This window comes from Mesoplodon bidens (genome assembly GCF_964165515.1).
Source record: "Mesoplodon bidens genome assembly, chromosome: 16".
In the NCBI taxonomy this organism is placed as follows: Eukaryota; Metazoa; Chordata; class Mammalia; order Artiodactyla; family Ziphiidae; genus Mesoplodon; species Mesoplodon bidens.
The window spans coordinates 43775834-43794718 of NC_138173.1; the positions used below are offsets into that span (position 1 = coordinate 43775834).

Here is an 18885-nt window from a genome sequence, read left to right on the forward strand (position 1 = left end):
AGGAGTCACATTTCTTCCACTGGTGGTAGGAAGCCTATTTTCAACCCCCAAGCTCTCTCTCATGGTCAAGACAGCCTTTGAGAACATTTTAAAACGTTAGACTTTCTCTTCAAAGACCTTCTTCCTTTATGGTCCCCAAACCACAGTCAACTTCAGCTGTCTTAATCTTGCTTTTTCTTGGCAGAAAACTAGAATAGTCTTTCTGTTACGAAGTAAACAGAGAGGTTAGAAATATATATGAGAGGAAATAATTTCCATAACAACAGTAATAGTTAAAAAGCCAAAGTTTAAAATAATATAAAAAAGGCAACTAAAAGGTTGTATCTGTTAAGCACTGGTTGTTTTAAATGGCTTTATCGTGTAGAAGCTTTGTTTCTGAGGTAGGTATACATCTGTTAGTGCTGAGAATGCTTCCTATGGGTATGGAGAGGTACGCATGTCCAGAGCACCTTTCCAGGCACTGGGATCTCTCCAGGTAACACTTGAACTCTGCCTCTGTCTTTTTCCCCTCTCTTAAAGACATATGACTTTCAATTGTTAACTTCACCCAAAACCTTTAGTGCACATCCCACACAAAATTTTAAAAAGTATTATAGATATTTTTCAATATTTTAAGAAGTTATGGTTGCTGCAAACCTTCAGTAAGTGAACAGTTGGCTTTCAGTGTTTATAAAATCTCTAAGACAGGGCCATGGAGAGTGGGCTTTGGCCCTGGTGAAATAAATGTGTGGCAGCTCACAGGCAGAGCAGCTAATTTTTTTTTTTCTCTGAGAGATTTGTCTTGATAGAGAGGCCCCATGGCAGAGTGGTTAAAGGAACAAATAAACTTTATTTGTTAAATAACAAATAAAGACTGCTTGGGTACGGAGACTAACTCCATCATTTACCAGCTGTGTGACCTTGGGAAAGTTACTTAACCTTTCTGTGTTTTCAGTTCCCTTGGCTACAAACCAAGGATAATAATAATACTTGGGTTGCTGTGAAGATTAAATGAGTTATATGTGGAAAGCAACTATAACAGTGCCCATCTCAGGATAAGCTCTCTATAAAGGTTGGCTAAAATAAGTTGGAATTCAATATAATTGGACACCAGGGCCCCTTCCGACATGCTGGCCCGGCTCAGAGCATGAGGGAGGTTCGCCTGCTTTAGCATTGCCGCTCCACCCATGCTGACTATTGTGTTGTCCGTTGTTCTAGGACAGTGGCTCTCAAACTCAAACATGCATCAGACTCAACTGGAGGGCTTGCTAAATACTGATTGCTGGCCCCCAACCCCAGAGTTTCTGATCCAGTAAGTTGGGGGCCTGAGAATTTGAATTTCTAGTAAGTTCCCGAGGGATACTGACCCTTCCGGTCTAGGGACCCCACTCTGAGAACCACTGTTTTAGGATAATAGTTCCAATCCTGGCTGTACTTTAGACCACGTGGGGAGCTTTAAAGAATTCTGCTGCCAGGCCCCTCAGATCAGTTAAATCAGAATCTTTGAGGGTGCAGCCCAGCCATCATCAGCTTTTCGAGCTCTCCAGGTGATAATATGCAGCCAAGGTTGAGAACTACAGCTCTATGCCATCACTATGCTGCCGAAATGGATGGATTTAAGTGACGGAGTGATTTTCCAGATAAAGAAGCTGAAGCTTGGTACAGTGTTTCCCACTGGAGTTCTTGTTATAAATGCTGATATACTGAATCCATCTTTTGGGGTGAGGCCCAGGAATTTGTATTTCAGTAAGCACCCCAAGAGTCCCTTATACACATTTAGTTTTTTGATCTGCCTGAAGACACACAGCCAGTAATTGGTGGAGTTCTCACCTCCTGTCTCTGATGTAAGCAGCCAGAAATGCCGTTCTTATGTAGGAGAGACAGCTCTGCATTTAATCTGTTTTTAAAATTTTTCTCTGAGCTCATTCACTCAAGGAAGGACCTTATATATTTATAAATACTGTACTTATATACTATCTTTATATACACAGCAGACTCTATGACAGGAGCTGGACCAATAATAAATCCCATTCAAATGCTACTTAGAGGCTACCTTTATTTTGTTCACCCACACTAGGATTTGAACCTCGAAAGGAAGAGTTAGTTAAGGGCACAGCTCTGGAATCAGACTGCCTGCTTCCTCCTACCATTGATAACTGTACAGCCTGGAGCAAGTCACCTAACTCTCTGTGCCCCAATTTCCTCAACTGACTTACAGGATCATGGTAAGGATAAATGCATTAATCCACAGAAAAGTGCTTCAAACAGTGCCTGGCAATGAGTGTCTATTAATGCTTTCTATTATGATATTTATTGTTATTGCTATCTGCACAGCAGACCTAAATGCTTGAAAAAGTAGTTTATAAACTTAAAAGTTCTTTTATACAGAGTTCACTACAGAAAGTCGATGAAACTAAAATATACAAACTAGAAAGAGGAGTTTTAAAAAATGTATGGAGTGTAGAAGAAAATTACTAAAGAATTTTGTATGCTTCTTGGAAGTTTTCTATATATAAATTCAGGAAAGTATTTCTCCTCGCCCAACTGGGTGCCACGGTAAAAAACACTATTTCTATGATAAGTGTCCAACCGGACCAGCGTATATGGACGAACTTCTGTGAAAGACAATTCTGGCTTAACCTTAAAAGTAGAATGACTGGTTACTTAAAGGGGAAAAACGGGCAGATTTATCAGAATTATAATATATCCATTACATAATTTTACTCACAGACCTGGCTTTGTTGACTGTGGTGTTTTTTACTTTTGCCTTGTTCTGGAACTTCAATCTGCTAAATAGATTAGTGAAATGTCAGTCAGCACAGCCGGAGAAGCGAGCACACAAATAATCTATTTAACCAGCACATTTCTCCTTCCACAATAATCCTCTTAATGGTCCCGAAGGCTGCCAGTCAGCAGGACACCTGCTCATCATCTGCACAGGCCCCCTTCGTTTGCAAGTATCTCAGCGTTGCAGAAATTGAGTCCCCCAAAGTGAAGTGAAGCTTAATGTTTAACATTGGTGGCTGCCTGTGGATTTTGTGATTTAACACAGCTTTTAAAAGGACTTCACACGAAATGAACTCCTAAATCCAGAAATAAGCCACAGAGCTCCAATCCATATGCTGAACCAAAGCCAGATGGGGCTTTGATTAATAAAAGGCATCATTAATCAAGGGAAGAATCAAACCAAAGTTTAAAATACTTGAATATATCTCATGCACATAAGGTAAACTTAATATAACGGTCAGGGGCCCAGCAGAAAACAGATGGCCCACTCTTGGGGTAGCTGAGGGGAGTTTCTAAAAGGAACTGCCTAATGGAGGTGTGGGGAGGATTCAAGTGAATCAGTGACGGGGTGTGGGAGCCCTCAGAGGCTAGCAGTGAGGGGCTAGGGAGGGTGGGAGTAATTCTTACCGCTTCTAGGCCTGAAGGGGTGAGGGCAGCAGCTGGTACTGGAACCAGAGTGGCCGTAGCAGCAGGGAGGAGAGGTCACCTACAGGAACTGTGGCCCTCAGTAGAGGGCCGGGCCAACCCCAGAGACCCAGCTGGGACAGAGTTGGAGAAATAAATACCCCAGTCTCCATTTTCTCCCACTCTCCAACCTCACTGGGTTTCCCCCTGGGTGACACCAGTTGGAGGCTGGAGGTCAGAGGGCAAGGTCACAGCACACAAAGGTCAGTCTCCTAGCCAGGGTTTAGGGGAAAGTGCTCTTAGACTCTCCTTATAGAAAAAGAAAAGAACTGCTATTAAACAACTATGCATCATGTGTGTATCTCAATGTATCATTCTATAATCCTGAATGTTTCTGTACTAATTGCCTTTCTCCTTCAACAAATAAACTTCTTAACACTGGATTCTCAGTTTCTAGCCACTGTATGGTAAACATAGGCATTGGTAAATGACAGAATGAGGGGGTGAATTAACTAAGTTGTTTACTATTGCTTATTATTCATGAGACTATGGAGTGGGACATTACAAAATAAGTGGGATAAATAACATGACACTGCAAATGAGCATTATCTTTTAACTTAATTTTGCCATAAAATACATTGCTTTGAAGGCTATGTAGGACTTCCTTTAGGTTAATATTCTCAACAGAGATAGTTATATAGTTGAAGCCTATATCAATAGTTTAAAAAAATCATTATTAGGTCTTGGTAAATGAGAAATTAATGTTCTGATATCTTATGTGTTTCATTATTATTATTTTATGATATTACATTATAGTTTGTAAGTAGTCTTGTGCGACGAAATACAGAAGTTGGGAGAAACCTCCCAGAATTTTTCTCTCTCCTAGTCTCCTTCCCCTCCCCCTCCCCATGTAGAAATGAAATAAAATAGAACCCACTACAAATGTTAAGCAATTTCTGAAATAATCAGTTTCCTTGACTTATTTCAATAGGCTTTATATATTTTATATACTGGGGTAATAAAGTTGGGGGAAAAAGGTAATCCTTTTTCATAATGCAGTATCCCTGCACTCTCTCTCTCATCAACAGAATTTCTGTTAATAATATAACCCTTCATTCCTGCACAGTAACTTCCCCCTGGCTCTCTAAAACTTTGTCCTCCTGCTGTGCTCAGACCATTCTTGTGATGACTGTAATGTCAGTACATTTTCTGTTTTCTGAACTGGACCAGCTATGCAAAGGCTACCATTCTTGGGACATCAGACAGCACTCCCTTGGTGTTTCCCCTTCTCATCACGTAGCAGAAGCACACTTCAAAGCACTCATCTCTGAACCCAGCGGCCTTTTACATAGTCTGATCTTGCCCCAAATGAAAGAGGAGTGGAGAGAGAAATATTTATGGCAATGGTAGTTGGGGAGGGGATGGGAGGTATGAGGCAAGCTGGAATCAGAATGCTACCTGTTCTTTGCCATTTTTCGGAAAACCAATTTAGACATTCAGACCCACAGAAGACAGTGGAGCAGAAAGGTCTCTGGTGACATCATGGAGTCACCATCCCAGCCCCAGACTGCCTACTTCTTGGCTTCTTTTAGATGAGAGAGAAACAAACTTTTATTTTGTCCAAGACACTTATTTTGTCTTGTTTTGTTTTTTGTTACAGGATGCCAAATCTATTCCTAACTAATAGACTTTATTTTCAAATAAAATAATCTTTTAATTCTGTTCTAGTTACAAGTAGCAAATATTTAAAAAAAAACAATTTAGGTTTTTGTGTAGGAGCATAGCTCTAAGAAGAATGTTACACTTCTTTTTCCCTTTCTGGTTTTCAATTAATACTGTCTGAAGAATTTAACATGTTTTTAGTTGGGTGTTTACATTTTTCTTTAGTGCATTTGTTTGACTTCAAATTTTAATGATCAAATTTTAATGATCTCTTCATAAATGTTTCAAGTCTTACCTTTGAAAGCATTGCTTAAAGCTAACTAAGCTAATTAACTTTGTTAGCACTAAATTTCTTCTTTCACTCCTTCCTTCTTACCAGGATAAAACAGTACTATTTAATCTCCCTAGGGACCATCTGCTTTATTTATGGGGCTCATTTGGTTACAGTTTTCTTAATTTCTCTTTCCCTCCCCAGATTCTTCACAATTATCAAAATCTTAGAATTTATTCTGCCTTGCAAATTAGAGACCTCTGTATCTTAGTCCATACAAGCCTTCTATAAGTGACAGGTGTCAGTTCAGACGTTATGTGCTTACCTAGAAAATGAGTGAATGTCACAGTCAAACATTTATACGGCTACTTTAAGCTCCATAAAATGACTTGTTCTCATCAATTGTGCTTTGTGAGGAGGTCTAGAACTTAGTCGAAGTTCAAACAGCTGATCTGTCTGTTCTATTTCCCTTCCAGGGTCTCATTCTACCCAGGGGTTTGTACATGAAATTCCAGACTAAAATGTGGACTATTCCTACAACATTCGCTTGAAATGTGGACTATTCCTACAACATCCAATTTTCAAGAGGAAGGGTCTTAACTTTTCTTTCTAAGAACCAAAATAAGGGAAGAAATTAAAAGTTCATGAATAAAACTTGAATATTTGGATAAAACAGTACAAGTTTTATTGACTACCATGCTGATTTTGCTGTCAGCCACTGGGATAACTATAGATTTTAATTTGCGTGCAAATCTAAGGAATGTGGTAGCATGTTTGTTTTTCTTTAAAACTTTAAATAGATTACTACCTTCTCCTATTATAGAGCAAACTCTTTTGCTATTCACTGTACGAGTATTTCCTGCATCAAATAGCTTACACTTTACTGAACCACATTTGAGAGTAGTTCTCCCTTTTAATGGGGCTACTTTAATTACTTTTCTCTCTCTGTCTCTCTGTATCTGTCTCTCTCTCTCCCTACATATATATACACACACATATGTATAATGACGTGATATATTTATGTTTATACATATTTATCATATGTATATGTAAATATGTAAATTGGAGCCTAAGAGGGTCCATCCTGCCTAGGAGGTTAGATTTTATTAACTCTTTTAAAAAGATAATCCTTGGGACTTCCCTCGTGGCGCAGTGGTTAAGAATCTGCCTGCCAATGCAGGGGACTCAGGTTCAATCCCTGGTCCAGGAAGATCGCACACACCGTAGAGCAACTAAGCCCGTGTGCCACAACTACTGAGCCTGTGCTCTAGAGCCCACAAGCCACAACTACTGAGCCCACGCACCACAACTACTGAAGCCTGTGCGCTCTAGGGCCTGCATACCACAACTACTGAGCCAGTGTGCTGCAACTACTGAAGCTCGCGTGTCTACAGCCTGTGCTCTGCAACAAGAAAAGCCACCACAATGAGAAGCCCGTGCACCACAATGAAGAGTAGCCCCCGCTAGCCGCAACTAGAGAAAGCCCATGCGCAACAACGAAGACCCAACACAGCCAAAAAAAGAAAAAAAAAAAGACACGTTCTTAATTAAAAAATAAAAAAGCATCCTTGATTCTTTCATCGCTTTGAGTTGCTACTTTCTAGTACATTTTGAAGTGTTTGAACACCAAGGGGCAGTGAATTTTATCTTCCCTGGGAAAATATTTTCAGTTCTATAAGAAAGAGAAATAAGTATAAAATGCAAGTTTTTTCTTAGAAAAAAGCTGCTAAGTCAAGTAAAGATCAATGTTAAACTAATGGTATTATCCACCCTTTTTTTTTTTTTTTTTTTTTTTTTTGCGGTACGCGGGCCTCTCACTGTTGTGGCCTCTCCCGTTGTGGAGCACAGGCTCCAGATGCGCAGGCTCAGCAGCCATGGCTCACGGGTCTAGCCACTAAGCAGCATGTGGGATCTTCCCGGACCGGGGCATGAACCCGTGTCCCCTGCATCGGCAGGCGGACTCTCAACCACTGTGCCACCAGGGAAGCCCTGGCACAAGCTTTTTAATGATGGTGACAAGGCAAGTAGAAAGTTTAAAATCTCAGGAACTCTCTTTATAGCACCAACACTTTCAGTGAGTAATTAGGCCTTTATTGAAGACATGAAGACTAGAAAAACAAAGTAAATTTTACATTGAGGAAAAATTATAGCCTTGAGAGCTTCTTTTACTCAATGGCTTCTCCCAACTGCTAAAGGCATTTTAATTTGGCACAGTGGAAGTATTAAGAGGCTGTGAGTTCTTTCTAGAGACAAAACTGCAGAGCTTATGTAAGCTCATCGCTGCTGTGTTAAAGACCTCTTAAGATCCTGTCTTTATGATGTTGCTTTTGTGGTAAATCTGGAGTCTTCCGTTTGGGGGAAGGCAGAAATACAAGGATACAGAGTAGAGGATTAGAGAGTTCTCAGCAATCCGAGGACGACTTCTCCTTGGAAAAAATGGCTTGCATCACTTCTGGGCAGTTGGGTTCTTCCCTTGAGGACCAGACTTGCTGGCCCAGGGAATTCATCCGTGTAGTTTAGTGTCAGCTGATGGTGGAAATAAAGTGAAACATATACACAGATAAGAGCACTTACCATTTCTGGATTCTCTGCAGCTTGCTTTGCCATCTTTTCTGAGATCATCTTTTTCAAGCAGCTACTCAGCAAAAAAGCCTAAGAAACCCAGAAATAAAGAACTCTCTCAATTGAAGAGATCCTCATTCTCTTCCTTCCCTCTTCATACAGCAAAGCAGATTTTGTTCTCTGCCCTACAACAGTATGCTTTTAAGAATTTAGAGTTCTTCTTTAACTTTCATTAATTTGCATAAGATACAATTAGTAAATAACCATAAATTTTCTCAATTACATGGATATATTTGCAGTAATTTTTTAAAAGGTAGATTAAAAATGACCAGGATCTCATTTTTAATCTTTTTCCCTTTCAAAAGTCCCCCCTTACATCCCATTTGTTTCTATTACTTTGTAAACAGCTCATGTCTTATGAGCAACAAATAATAAAAACCGCTTATAATTGCAATCAAATCAACCGATGGTCAGTCTTATATTTAACTGTATGCATAATGACCGAGAGACCTATTATTACGTATACATACTAACCTGTTTGAAAGAATATATTAGTGCCTTATGGCTTTTACTGAACTAAAGACAAAATTAGTTGTTTTTCTTCATTTTTAAATTTTCTGGTATTTTTAATCATTCACTGCCAAGACAGTCAGTTGCCGCCAACATCACCTGTAGCTTATTGCTGGCTCATCACTGTTAGTGCCAAGACACACATGTCATCCATCTTGCTGCACAAAAGCCGGGGCTTCCTTTTTCCAGCAATTTCACCCCATGTGCCAAATTTAAGGTTCCCTGTGATTTTCCCATTTGCTCCTTTCCCACAAATCCTTTTTTCCCCCCTCTTTTTTCTTTTCTCAACTCTTGGCTTGTTCTTTTCTTATTCAGCCCGACTGAGGTTTGAGACAACTGAAGCTCAAAGCTTGAGGCTATAAAACTTTAGTATAAATTTGTGCTCAAGGATGGTCACTGAACAGGGTGGCTGGGGACTGGGGGAATGATGGAGAGGAGGAGGGGGAGAGGGAGAGAAAACTCAGCTGGGGGTGGTAGCCAATATACAAAACCCTTGGAGGACAGGACATAGAAAGCAGAATTAGAGGGCGACTGGGCTACACAGAGGGAGCATTCCAAAGTTTTGCAGGACTGTAGAGCATGATGGGTTACATTTTATTCAAGGGGAGAGAAAGGAGGGAAGGGAAAAGAAAGGGCTGCCACCAACAAGGAAAAGAGTCACAGATGTGGGTTTTATACACAGAAACAAAATTTGCCTTCCTGGTTTAGCTGAAAACTAACCCTGTTTATCTGTGCCTATATGTAACCTACACAAAACCAGGGTACGAAATAGTTAAACAACAAACTGAGCTGATGCAGCTAGGAAGGGTGTTTAGTGGTGTCTCACAAGGTGGGGACTGATTCCATACTCCTATACAAAGTTACAGAGATATGTACGTTAGGCTTCTGCTATAAGCCAGGTAAGGTTTATTAAATATGAAGGGACTGAGCTTCTGTTTAAAGGGCTCAGGAACGATTTGGGCCCCAGCCCTCTTTTGTATTTGCAAGGCACACAAGCCACATTTCTGTCTTTTGCAGAAGTAGCCCTTGGGTGCATATCAAAAAACCCACACTCCAAAGGAAATAAGACCTTACCAGGAATCCCTTAAAAGAATGTTTATTGCACCTCTCTATAGTGGCTTAAACTCATTTGCCTCGGACTAGATTAAAAGACCATAATAAGATTTAACTACTGCACATAACATTCTAGCGGAAGGGCGTGGTTTCACTGCCAGAATCTCTCTGTGTCTCTCCAAGTGACTGCAGATCTCGCCTCAGCAAACCATCCTATCATTTCCCTAAGAATGTTTTCTATTTAAGGTGAACCTGGGGAGACATTTCTTTAACCTAGGATGTTGGTTTAGTACTTTGTGTTTTTCAGAGGACATTGATATCTGTTATCTCCTGATCACCACTGTACCATAGGGAGTTGAAAGGGAGCTTTGTGCCTGAGACCAGAATGCTCCATGGAACACAGAAGTGAGTATGATCACCAGGGACTCAAGCTGAATACAATGTTGATGCAAAGATTACTTTGATATTTTGGTTTCATTTTAGAACTTTTGTAATTTTGACTCCAAATTGAAATAGTTTATCTCGGTAAAAAGAATTTTCAATTGGATTTGGCATTTAGAAAATTAGATTTTTTAATGGATTTTTATTTCAATTATTTCAAATTTACTTCAAATTTAATTATTGCTACCCAACAGCCGTTGTTCCTTCTTCCCTCGTAACAGAACACTGATTTTGGAAGTACCCGGCTCTAGGCAGTGATGCTTATTCTAAACTGATCATGAATCCAGTTCCTCTATGCTAAATGCTTGATTCCCAGATTCCCTTGCAGCTAGGAGTGCCCATGTGACCCAGTTCCAGCCAATGAGACAAAATGGAAAGTCTACTGGGGGGCTTCTGGGGTAAGGCTTTGGCTTTCCAGATAAAAGGGATAGCTTTTATCTACTTGGAAAATGCCAAAAGAATTACAGAGATGCCAATCATTTGCCTCCAGTATTCTTATTAAGTAAGATGACAAATGTCTGTATTGTCTAAGCCAGGGGTTGGCAAACAAATCTAGCTGCCCCACCTCTTTTTATAAATAAAGTTTTATTGAAACACCCATTCATTCATGTATTGTCTGTGGCTGCTTTTGTGCTACAATAGAGTTGACTAGTTGCAACAGAGGCCATATGAACCTCAAACCTAAAATATTTACCAACTGGTTCTTTGAGAAAAAGTTTACTGACCCATGGTCTAAGTCACTGTTAGTTGAGTCTTCTGTTACTTGGTAACTAAATTCATTTCTGACTGATATGAAAGCTTTGGTGACTAGTAAAATAAAATAAAATGAAACCAAACAAAATAAATGACATTACAGGCTCAAAGGAGCATGTGTAGCATACTCTAGTACTCTGATCCAGTTGGGTTAGGGTAATGTGCTTTGTCCACCCCAGAGTGCAAGAGAGCATTTTAGCACAGAAGGTTTTCCTGCTCTGCCCTAAGAACTTACCTGTTTGGTGTAAATAACAAACCACTGCCAGTGACTATCCTCACTATACTGAAATCTGAGCTCTAAGTTCTGGTTGAGAGTTTGCTGGGGCCCATCTGTATCCAGCAGAGTCCCCTACAAAGGAAAAGATATTATTTGATATTCAGTAGGAATGTAAGTGGCTACTATGTGCTGGGCAAAATATCAAAACAAGTGAGACTATTCCTATTCTCAAGAAACTATAAATATCAATCTATTTGGGAGCCATTAAAGCAAATCATCATAGTGTGATATAATAAGTATCAATATTATAAGGGAAATGAATACAGGTCTATGGAAGTAAATAGGATGGACACCTAATCCAGACTAGGATGTAAAGGAAGGCTGGCGGAGGCTGCGGTGGGGGGCGGGGGGGTGCGGTGTTATTTGAGCAGAAGTAGAAATTATCCAAGTTTGTTGTATGTTTTTTGGGGGGGAAGGGGGGTGATGGTGACAAGTGGTTCCCGGTAGAAGAAAAAACAAGTGCAAATGCATTGAGGCCTGAGGGAACCTGGCACACTGGAGTGTGGCTGAAGCACAGACTGCAAGGCATGGAGGGTGGTGAGAAAAGGGGCTTAGAGAAGCAGGGTAGGGCCAGATCCTGAAAGCCTGGAGAAAGCTCCTGTGGTTTTTGCTATACAGCATCTATCCCTTTCTCTTCTAGTACTAGAGTTTCAAATTCCCTTGGGAAAAATTTCCCTCTTTGCTGTGGCTCTCTAGGTAGGACTGTCAGGAAATGCTGCCCTCCTGGAGGGTGGCACATGTATTGCATGGTTTATGAATTATATCTCACTAAAACTGTTACAAAGGAAGAGAATGATGGTGTGGTATTGGTGGAGGGACAGACACAAAGATCAGTGGAACAGAGCAGAGAATCCAGAAATAAACCCACACAAATGTGCACAACTGATTTTTGACAAAGGTACAAAAGCAGTTCAGTTGAGAAAAGATAGCCTTTTCAACAAGTGGCGCTGGAGCAATTGGACTTCCATAGGCAAAAAAAGAGAACCATGTTCTAAATTTCATACCCTATATGCAAATTAACTCAAAATGGGTCATGGACTTAAATGTATAACCTATAACTATACAACTTTTAGGGGAAAAAAATGAACAAAATACCCGGGGAAAAATTCTTCAGGATTTTAGGGTTTGGCAGAGAATTCTTAGACTTGACACGAGAAACAGAATAAAAAAACAGATGAATTAGACTTCATCAAAATTAAAATCTTTTGCTCTGCAAAAGGCCCTATTAAGAAAATGAAGGGCTTCCCTGGTGGCGCAGTGGTTGAGAGTCCACCTGCCGATGCAGGGGACACGAGTTCGTGCCCCGGTCCGGGAAGATCCCACATGCCGCGGAGCGGCTGGGCCCGTGAGCCATGGCCGCTGAGCCTGCGTGTCCGGAGGCTGTGCTCCGCAACGGGAGAGGCCACAACAGTGAGAGGTCCACATACCGCAAAAAAAGAAAAAGAAAATGAAAAACTGCAAAGTGAAAGAAAATATTTGCAAACCGCATATCCAACAAAGGACTAGTATCTAGAATAAATTTAAGTACTCTCAAAACCCAACAGTAAACAAACAATCCAATTGGAAAATGGGTGAAAGATATGAAAAGACATTTCACCTAAGAAGATATACAGATGGCAAATAAGCACATGAAAAGATGTTCAACATCATTAGCCATGAGAGAAAAGCAAATCAAATCAAATCATTAAATACCATTAGACACTTATCAGGGTGGATAAAATAAAAAACAGTGAAAACACCCAGTTGCTGAGGAGGATACAGAGAGACTGGATTGCTCCTACATCACTGGTGGGAATGTAAACGGGCACAGCCCCCTTGAAAACAGTTTGGCAGTTTCTTAAAAAATTAAATATGTAACTTCCATATGACCCAGCAATTGTACTCCTGGGCATTTATCCTAGAAAAATGAAGACCTGTGCTCAGACAAAAGCTTACACATGAATATTTATAGAAGCATTATTCATAATAGCTAAAAACTGGAAATGACTAGATAGTGGTTAAACAAATTACAGCCATTCTCTACCATGGAATACTGCTCAGCAACAAAAAGAAACAAACTACTGAAATACACAACAAGCTGAATGAATTTCCAAAGAATTATGCTAAGTAAAGGAAATCCCAAAAAGCTACATAATGTTTGATTATATTCATGTAATATTTTATTTTTTAGGGTAATCAATTCCTTGCTTGTATTTATATTTTTACCTCCGAAACACAGTCAATTCTTATTATTCACAGTAGTCGTGTTCTATAATGATACCATAAGCACTAAATTAGTGGGTACTGAAAAACAGCCCAAGGGGAAATATAGGTTTAGGTTCCTGTGAACCTCTGGTCACAACATTTTCATCAACTGATCAATACATAACCTTGTTTTATGTGTGTTTGTTTTTTCAGTTGAGGTAAAATTGATATGCAAAAAACTGCACTTATTTAATGTACACAGTTTGAAGAGTTTGGACATATGCACATATACATGAAATCATCACCACAATCAAGTAATAAATATATGCATTACCTCCAAAAGTTTTATATAATATTCTTGAAATGATACAATATGAAAATGTCAAATAGATTAGTGGTTGCAAAGGTTTAAGGAGGGATGCGGGTGGGAGAAAGTGGATGCAGCTATAAAAAGCCAACATGAGAGATCCCTGTGATGATGGAAAAGTCTTGACTCTTCATTGTATCAATGTCAATACCCTGGGTGGTGATGTCATACTATAGTTTTGTAAGATGTAATAATTGGAGAAAAGTGGGTAAAGTGTATGCAGGATCTCTGTACCATTTCTTTCAACTGCATGTGAATCTACAATTACGTCAAAATTAAAAGTTTACCTAACAAATAATTAACTGTTTAAAGCAAAAATAATTATAACATAGCATGAGGCTTATATGTAGAAATAAAGTATAGCAATAAATACCACAAAGGACAGAGGTACACTGTTGTAAGGTCTTTACCCTTTTTGTGAAATAGTGTAATATTTGAAAGTAGACTGTAATAAGTTAAAGATATATATTAAAATCTCTTAAATCACCATAAATTTAAAAGGTATAGCTCAAAAAAAACCCCAATGGTGCAAATGAGTAGAATCATAAAATAGTCACTCAGTCAAAAGAAGGCAGGAAAAGAAGGAAAAAACTGATAAAACTCAAAGAAATGGACAAATCTACAATTATAGTTGAAGATTTTAACACTTCTCACAATAACTGACAGAACAAGTAGAGAAATGTGTAAGGACAGAGGCTATTTGAACACCATCAACTGCTTGACATTACTGACATTTATAGACTATTCTACCCAATAGTGGCAGCATATATTTACATTCTTTTCAAGTGCACATTGGACATTTCAAGATAGACCAAACTTTGGGCCACAAAACAAGTTCCCATAGTTTAAAAAGCCTGAAATCATATGATATATATATTTTTTCTGACCCCCAGAGGGAAAGAGTGGTGCAGAAAGAAGGGTTAGGAGGCTGTGGATTTCATCCAGGCAGGAAATGTTGAGACCAAGCTGTGAGGGCAGAGAGAAAGGGAGAGTTTTGAGGGACAGCAGGGTCATAGAATAGATAGGTTTCTATCAGCAATTAAATGTATAAGGTGGGGGGAGGATAAGTTAGGAATTTGGCATTAACAGATACACACTACTCTATGTAAAATAAACAACAAGGACCCACTGTATAGCACAGGGAACTATATTCAATATCTTATAATAACCTATAATGGATAGAATCTGAAAAAGAATATATACATATATATATATATGAAACTATCCCTTTGCTGTACACCTGAAACATTGTAAATCAACTATACTTCAATAAAAAAAATTTTTTTTAAAAACCACGTAAGGGGGCTTCCCTGGTGGCGCAGTGGTTGAGAGTCCGCCTGCCGATGCAGGGGACACGGGTTCATGCCCCAGTCCGGGAAGATCCCACATGCCGTGGAGTGGCTGGGCCCGTGAGCCATGGCCGCTGAGCCTGCACGTCTGGAGCCTGTGCTCCGCGATGGGAGAGGCCACAACAGTGAGAGGCCCACGTACCACAAAAAAAAAAAAAAAAAAAAACCATGTAAGGTAAGAGAAAAGCCAGAGATTATTTCAAGATTGCTGGTTTGGCAATTAAGGAGTGGTGGTAGAGGTTCCCTTTATCAAGATAGGGAACACAGGAGGAAGAACCTTAGGATGGGCATGAGAGGGAAAAGATGACTCTGGTTTGGGGAAAGGTTGAGTTTGAGGTGTCTATGAAACACTTGGTGAAGATGTCAAGAATGCAGTAGGAAATACTGGACTTTTAACCAGTCATCTGTACTTGATTTCAGGGAATGTGCAGAGGAAAGATGCTAGAAATGGAACCCCAGGAAGCACCAGCATGTCAGGAGTCAGAGGGAGAGGCAGCCCACAAAATTAGGGGAGGAAGCAGGGGAAGTTTTGAAAAGGAAGACATGGTTGACTGTGTCAAATGCCACAGACAGGCCTAGTACCACGCCAGCTAAAAATTCCCTGTGGGTTTCATGGATTTAGCAACTGGGTATCATGGTTGCTCTAGTAGCATTCATCCTCTACTAGTTAACCTCCATTTCCTGTGTAAAGGGGATAATCCCTCTTAGCTCACTGGGTTATTTTTAAGAACTTAATTAAATAGCAGACGTGGCATTGTCCCGCACAGCACCTGGTACAAAGTAGGCACTCAATAAGTCTGATCAGAAGGGTTTCTCTTGGGAGGAGATGGCAACGTAGGTATGATGCCAGGGATCCTTAAAAATAGCTCTGATGGGCAGCGTTCAGTTTCCAAGCATAGAGATCTTGTCGGTACTGAGAACGTATTGAGCGCTCAATAAATGGTAGCTGTTATTGCTACTCGTTGTTATTACTTTAAACACCCTTCAAGCAGTAAAGAAGCCTGAAGGTGGAAGGTGGGAAGATGGTTGTCTCTACAGCAAGGGTGGGGAACTTGTACCAGATAATAGTCAGGTTTTTACCACTAGGTGATGTTTACTGTGGCTTAGATGCCAGTCCACTCGAGGTACTGATTCAAATGGCAAATCTGTCTTCCCAATACCACTGTTGTCATCCAAGAATACTAGGATTTTAAAATCATGGGTGGAGGCTTTAAATCATGGGTAAGGCAAGCTGCCAAGATACTCACAAGGAAAGTGACCTGCCAGCGCTTCACTCTGTTCATCTGGAAAATGACATCCTGGGTCTGGTTGTCAGGCAGGGTTATGCAGCAGCTGATCTCATTATTGCCAACAGAAAGGACGGTCCCACAGCCGGGTTCTGGGTAGTCACAGGTACAGGGATCCAGCTGTACGTATCCATAGTGCCACACCTCTTGGGATAGCTCCAAAAACTGCTCCAGAGGGGGGTGGGGGATGGAGGAAGCAAAAGACTGCTTGAAGCAGATGAAAATCTCATGTCAGAAGCTACTACCATTCTAATGCAACACATGGAATGGAGTCACAGTGAAAGCACGTTTATCTTCTGGACGATACAAATGAAGACAATGCCCCTTGTGCTGACAATAAAGGCTGCTCACGTTCATGGTGTGTCCTGCCTCGTTGACCATCGTGTCCCGGCTCCTGTTACAGTGCTCAGACATCGTGGAAATAAAAATATTCGATGCGTGAATGAAGAAGGAAGAAAAGAGTAGAAGGAAATCGAATGAAGAGCTAGGATTCTATCTCAGCAGATTATAGCAGCAAAATAAACAAAAAGTGTATATTTAAAATGCTGTGTTTTAAAAAACTAAGCTGAGATCAGTATAGGAGGAAAGTAGTTCATTTTTACAGGCTGTTTTATATGCTGGTGGCATTAATTGTCAGAGACAGAGTTTTTGGAAATGGCAACGAAATGAGGGCAAGAGTGAGTCTTCTCTCTAGGTTGAGCTCCACAGCCCAAAGGTGCCAAGGGAATGTTTAATGTTAGTGATGCTTAAGGTTTAGATTTTCCCTCTGCTTCTGATGTTACTCCAGAACAGAGGATAGCTGCATTTCACACCTGTGTGCCTGGCATCCTGTCTTGTTAAGGTCTACTGAGGACTTTTTTTTTTTTAAGTGATTTTTAATGACTGCATTCAAATAACCTGAAAGAGAAAGACAAATACCGTATGCTAACACATATATATGGAATTTAAGAAGAAAAAATGTCATGAAGAACCTAGAGGTAAGACAGGAATAAAGACACAGACCTACTAGAGAATGGACTTGAGGATATGGGGAGGGGGAAGGGTAAGCTGGGACAAAGCGAGAGAGAGGCATGGACATATATACACTACCAAAAGTAAAACAGATAGCTAGTGGGAAGCAGCCGCATAGCACAGGGAGATCAGCTCGGTGCTTTGTGACCGCCTGGAGGGGTGGGATAGGGAGGGTGGGAGGGAGGGAGATGCAAGAGGGAAGAGATATGGGAACATATGTATATGTATAATTGATTCACTTTGTTATAAAGCAGAAACTAACACACCATTGTAAAGCAGTTATACTCCAATAAAGATGTAAAAAAACAAAACAAAACACCCAAATAACCTGATATCAGTTTAGTGACCTCCACCTTGTTCTTCCAGCCTTCACCATGGTCCTGCCTGATGGGGTGGGAGACGTGTGTTCAGAGAAGGTAGTTCTCACTTTACCACATGGTTAAGTCAGAAGGACCACCCAGTGACAAGCTGGCTCTCTCCCAATCCTTCCCTGAAGCAAGGTAACTTCCACCTCCCTTTCAAGGACCACGTGAGCGCTCTCTGATAAAGGGAAACCTGCTGAGACATATGTGGTGAGGGACAGCTGACGCTTGCTACTAGGTGGCAGAGGATTCCAGGCTACTCTCCCTCCCGGCCACATGTTGGACCAGCTCATTGTGCTGCAGCGCATGCATTCAGCTTAGGAGATGCGTTAAGCTGCCGGGCCTCCCTTTGGGTCAGTGGGCAACAAAAGAAATGACAGGTTGTAAGTAGATGCTACCTACCTGTGTGGGTGGGGACCGGGGCTGAGCAATCTTGCCACAGAGCATTCAGAATAGTTTCATGGCTTTTACTACAAAAGTTCTTTTTTATTATATGGTATAAATCTTTAATTTAATTAATTTAAATTAAAATAAATTTCCTTTAGTTTATTCTTTGGTAACACTTAAAACTTTTTGTAATAAACTCTTGGCTGCAATGCTCTAAAAGAGATGAAAGTATTTGTTTAATTAAAAGTTAAGCTCCATTTCTCAAGAAAGTTGTTGATGAATAAGTACTTTGCTCAAAATGCTGGCTGGCATTTGCCATTCAAAGGAGGTGCACTGATATTCCTGACTGTGTGAAAACCAGAGGACAGAAATCTAAAAGGATTATCTATTTGAAAATTAGTTCCGTTTTTGTTTTTGGCTGTGGCACACAGCTTGCAGGATCTTAGTTCCCCAACCAGGGGTTGAACATGGGCCACGGCAGTGAAAGCATAGAGTCCTACCCACTGGACCGCCAGGGAATTCCTGAAAATTAGCTCTTTTAAGAAGTACTTTAAAGGGACTTCCCTGGTGGTCCAGTGGTTAAGACTCTGTGCTCCCAGTGCAGGGGGCATGGGTTTGATCCCTGGTCTGGGAACTAAGATCCCGCATGCTGCATGGCGTGGCCTAAAAAAAAAAAAAAAGTGCCTGAAAAAGATAATTTAACATGTGTAACTGCCGAAGGTATGGTTATGTATTTTCATTTAGGTCAGGGTTTGGCAACCTTTTTTTAAAAAAATAAATGTATTTATTTATTTTTGGCTGCGTGGGGTGTTCATTGCTGCGCACGGGCTTTCTCTAGTTGTGGTGAGCGGGGGCTGCTCTTCACTGTGGAGCTGGCTTCTCATTGCGGTGGCTTCTCTTATTGTGGAGCACAGGCTCTAGGTGCCCGGGCTTCAGTAGCTGTGGCACGTGGGCTCAGTA

General features: G+C 40.5%; 1 protein-coding gene across 1 annotated transcript in view; it reads right to left on the bottom strand.

Moving 5' to 3' along the window:
• Nucleotides 1–109: 109 nt before the first annotated feature.
• SNX31 (sorting nexin 31) overlaps nt 110–18885 on the bottom strand; it is a gene marked incomplete at both ends in the record, with an annotated part of 63814 nt that continues 45038 nt past the window's right edge. The window contains 5 exons of the mRNA XM_081258523.1: nt 110–202; nt 2712–2768; nt 7898–7975; nt 10938–11051; nt 16127–16330. Coding sequence (XP_081114649.1) covers nt 110–202; nt 2712–2768; nt 7898–7975; nt 10938–11051; nt 16127–16330 — 546 coding nt within the window. The remainder of the gene's footprint in view (nt 203–2711; nt 2769–7897; nt 7976–10937; nt 11052–16126; nt 16331–18885) is intronic.